Below are 4,280 nucleotides of genomic sequence, written 5' to 3' on the forward strand. Positions count from 1 at the left end.
GACACGCCTCCCTGCAGAATTCCTCCGGAGGCTGCCAGGACGAGTCTTTCAACCTGACGAGTTTCTCCCAAGAGTGTGGGATCGTCACGCCCAAGCAATGCGAAGCTGCGGGCCAGCAGCGAGCTTTCGGCAGGACAGTTACCGTGCCACACACGGCCGTGTCTGTACTTGTCCTTCCCTGGGTCTCAGGCAGCCATGAACTACGAGTTCTGGTTTTTTAGGCTGACCTAGCACAAGCCTGGTTGATCCAGGCATTACTATCGGCTTTAAAGCACCAGTTAGAAATGCAGCACTCTTCCCCCTTCCCACCGAGTAACCAGGACCAGCACTATTTCCCCTCGTTGGAAGGATTCAGTAAGGGGAAAAAACCCATAGAGGCAATTTTCATTACAAGTCTATATTCCAAAAATAAATATGTGAACACTGCTCCAAACCTTAGACCAGGAGCCAGCCTGTGCTTGACAGGAACAGAACTAGTACAAAGGCTCTGGGACAGTCTCTGTTCAGCGTGAATGAGCACTGAAACTCCCCAGAGCTCCGTGCGACGCCCGGACAAATGTCATGTCCTGCCGATACTTCATGGCTGTGGGAGGCTGGCGCCTGAGCAGATGGTCACCGCTGTCCTTTGGGTCAGGGTCATCATAGATGGTCGAGATGAGGACAGGAATGTCCCGCCGGGGCTTCTTCACCTTGCTGAAAGCTGGCAGTTTCTCCCCGTGGTACCTAGAGGAAGTAAGGAAATGTTGGGCTCAATGTTGTGGAGGCAGTGGGACACCACCGTGCATCCCAGCTCATCTTCTTCACAGGCTGCAGCGGAGAAGTGGACCAACAAGGACTTTTGTCCTATTCCTGGCTGCAAGATTGCTCTAGAACAAGAGCCAGCCCTCACAGTGAAACACAGCAGGGCACAAAGCCTCGAGAAACCCCACAGAGAAGGCCAAAGGGATGTTCACAGCTCCAGCTCCTCTCTCCTCGGCTTCCCTCACCAGAACACCATAGCAGAGGTGACCCTCAAAAGCACAGCTCTCCCTCTGCGTTTGTGTGCGGCATAAACCTGCAAACGGTCCCCGTTCTACTCTAACACCTCAAGCTCCTCCAAGGAGCACCGGACCGTCGGGAAGAGCAGCGTATTTAGCTCCGGAGCGCCATGGTGGGCCCTGCCACCAGCTGCACAGAGAAAGGCAGATCCCTGTGACAGCCAAACGGTTCTGATTCACATTTGGCTCCTTTTGCAGCCGGTTACTGCAGCACCAGCACACAGGGCCCGAGCAAAGGCTCTGAATGCAGGCTGGCAGGGCAGGATTGGGTACTTACCCCAGTCCCCTCTTGCATCTGGGGTTCTGACCCTCGTTGTCCAGAGCTTCAGCCATTCCAGAGTTGCTGCTGCCCAGCCCCAGTCCCTCTGTCCAGCCTTGCTGCTCCAGCACCTTCCTGCCAAAACCCTGTGAGAGAGGAAAAAAATGTCACAGAGGTGCTGGACAAAGCCAGTCCTCACCTTCCCAGAACCCTCTGTCCCCTCCCCACACCAAAGACCTCTCCTTCCCCTATAACCCACATCTTCTGACCCACCACAGCCTCTCCTGAGCATGTACCCAGAGCTCACCTTGGTGTATCTCTCGAAGGTGCCGATCTGCTGCCCTGCAATAGACCCGTCCTCCAAGCCGTCCCGGAGTCGCTGTTCCAGCCACATCTGGACTGAGTCCCGAGCATCTTTATCACCTCCATCTAGGGAGAAAGAAGCGAGAGCCAGAACAGCACAGCTCAGGGAAGCTCTTCACTACCGTCATGTCTCGCAGAGCATCACGCAACAAGGAGGCAGAACCTGTTCTTTTTGGCAACTCTCGCCGCCAGACAAGAAAAACGTCGTTTCAAGTACACTGACGTCTCAGACACTTTCAAAGGACGGCAGAACCCAACACTTCCCCACTGCAGAAATTCTGCAGAGTCAGAATTTCCCAACCTCCCCGGTTCCCTGAGGCGGGGGGGTTCAGCTCAGGTACCTTTGTCATAGTAGATGCTCATGTCCACGTCCCAGTCATCTGCAGTCTGCTCATCGAAGTCTGGCAAGAGAAAGAAAGCAACAGTTTTGGTGATGGTTGTGGAAGTCTGACACAGAAGAGCTGTTGGATGGTGGCCCAGCTCCCCATTTTCTCTAACAAAACGGGAAGGAGATGGTATTAGAGACTCCATAAAAGACGGCGCTTACATAACAGGCTGCCAAGCAGGACAAGGGTCTCTGGTGACAGGATTAAACCACTGCAGGTGGTCATCAAGAAAAGGTTTAAAAAGTAAAGGCAAGATGCTCGTCCTGTAGCTGACCTGGCATGATATGGGGCTGTACCTGATTTACCTGCAGAGCTGGGCCCCCCAGCTCAGGGTGGTTAGTTTGTGGCTCAGCAACACAGACGTCAATGTTCCCTCCGTTCTCCTCCTGCCAGTACTGAGCGTCCGTGTAGAAGACAAGGCCAGAGCCGCCTTTCTCCCACTTCAGCTCAATCTCCTCTTCAAAGAGCCGCTCCTCCGTGCGGTCCTGCTTGGTCACGTCCTCGTGCAGAGCCTCGTGTCGCTCCCACTCCTCGCAGGTATCGTCGTCCTGCAAAGGAGCGAGGGAAAGGTGGGCGACGCCGACAGCACGCGGCCTCCTCCCTGACCCTCGCCGCCCATCGCAACACCTTCCCTACGAAACAGCTTTGTCAACAGAGCTCGTCTCAGCCTGCTGCTTTCAGGCGCTGACACGACCAGCACCGATGACCTCATTCCCCTGACTAATGCCATCTTCGGAGTCAGCAGACAGAAGCGGTGAAAAATCCCACATCACACCCACTTCACGGCATGCTTTCAGCTGTGCAGCCCAGCCGTACCGCAGAGATGCCCATTTAAGGAGGGGGTGTGTTGTACGTAAAGTCAGCACTGGCAACAAATTAATTCCACTCAGGTTGATCCCTAAAGAGATTGTGTTGGTTCCAGTGAAGCAGCTCGCTGGCACGGACACAGATCACACTGACAGCTTTACTGCCCGGTTCTGGGCAGAGCCCTCCGAGGAAGACATTAACCAACGAAGGAACAGCCAAAAGAATGACTAGAGATCCAGGAAACAGCCTGTGAGAAATGGCTAGAGGAGTCTGTTTAGTCTGGAGAAGAAAAGGCTGAATAAAAAGCTTGTAAAAGAGGGAACAAAGCGTTCTCTGTGTCCACTGTTGCTAGGAGAACCTAATGGAGTAAAATTGCAGGGAAGATTTGGCATCTAAATTAATTCGGGTGCAGCAAAGAACGGGAATGGCTTGCCTCGGGATTGTGCTGCCTCCGTAATGACAGAGGTTTGTGAGAACAGGCTAGACAGGCGTCTGCCAGTTGGAGGGAGCGAGATAATCTCAGGAGAGCTTGTCCAGCCCAATTTTCCAGGAGCCTTTGTCACAAAAGTCATTTTTCCTCAGAATTACTAACTTCAATCATGGGAGCATTCAAGGTCAACCATTCATAGAGCTCCCTGTGTCGCTTCCAGCACATGAAAGCGCTCCCAAATCTCGCACCACCTTATGTACAGGTGACAGCAGCGCCAGGTCAATCTGGCACGCAGGGGGGGCAGCGATCTGCTCCCGCAGCACCAGCCTCTGCCTGTGCTGCTCCTTTGGCTCAAACCCTTTGGGGTCAACCCTTACAACCAGGTCGATGTGGACAAGTAGTTTTGGAGGCATTAATGGCCACGTCGTTCATGAGCCAAGAAGCTCAGAGCACCAAGATACGAACGAGCGTATTTTGACACCATTTTACACAACACAATGAAAAGATCAAAAGCTCTGAGAGTGTTAGAGCAGCCCTCACGGCTTTGCAGCTACAACAGCTAAGTTTGGACAGCACTAGAAAAATCCACTTACGTCACCTGAGTGCGACTCCTCTTCCTCCTTCTCCTGTCCCTCCTCATCTTCCTCAGCACTTGCTGGGTGAGTCACCTCAGCTCTTGCAACAGGCCCCTCTTCCTCTGTGATCTCATCCCCCGTAGCAGTGTAAACTCTTTCTTCTTCTATAACTGTCTCAGAGTCTTGGTATTCAAAAGGCACATTCCCATACCTACGGGATGAGCCTGTCTTCGGAAAATCCAGCTGCAACTTCTTGATAACCCAGGGAGGAAGCCTGCAGGCCCGGATCAGCTCCAAAAAAACTTTCAGGGGGGTGCCCACGTTCCCATAAGGCATGAATGAGGGGAGGTTGAACTCAGGCAGCCGCTTCAAGTCCATTTCTGTGACGGAGTCCCCTGAGGCCATCTTGTCCCCACTGTCGGG

At 53.4% G+C, this 4,280-nt stretch overlaps 1 protein-coding gene across 1 annotated transcript; it reads right to left on the reverse strand.

Annotated features, from left to right (window-relative positions):
• Nucleotides 1-503: 503 nt before the first annotated feature.
• GPATCH3 (G patch domain containing 3) lies at nucleotides 504-4,262 on the reverse strand. The gene is made up of 6 exons (XM_009866389.1): nucleotides 3,876-4,262; nucleotides 2,421-2,593; nucleotides 2,001-2,062; nucleotides 1,604-1,725; nucleotides 1,315-1,442; nucleotides 504-723 (listed from the first exon to the last, which is right to left on the reverse strand). Exons 1-6 carry the CDS (start codon nucleotides 4,260-4,262, stop codon nucleotides 504-506), a joined length of 1,092 nt encoding a protein of 363 aa, XP_009864691.1.
• Nucleotides 4,263-4,280: the final 18 nt, after the last annotated feature.

Source organism: Apaloderma vittatum, unplaced genomic scaffold (assembly GCF_000703405.1).
Source record: "Apaloderma vittatum isolate BGI_N311 unplaced genomic scaffold, ASM70340v1 scaffold32563, whole genome shotgun sequence".
Taxonomy (NCBI): domain Eukaryota; kingdom Metazoa; phylum Chordata; class Aves; order Trogoniformes; family Trogonidae; genus Apaloderma; species Apaloderma vittatum.

Excerpts from the sequence above, each read along its gene's own strand:
- GPATCH3 (XM_009866389.1), bottom strand. The coding sequence starts at position 4,262 with ATGGCCTCAGGGGACTCCGTCACAGAAATGGACTTGAAGCGGCTGCCT. Across the intron at positions 1,726-2,000 it reads GAGCATCTACTATGACAAAG|ATGGAGGTGATAAAGATGCT; the intron begins GTACCTGAGCTG and ends CTTTCTCCCTAG. Across the intron at positions 724-1,314 it reads AGATGCAAGAGGGGACTGGG|GTACCACGGGGAGAAACTGC; the intron begins GTAAGTACCCAA and ends TACTTCCTCTAG.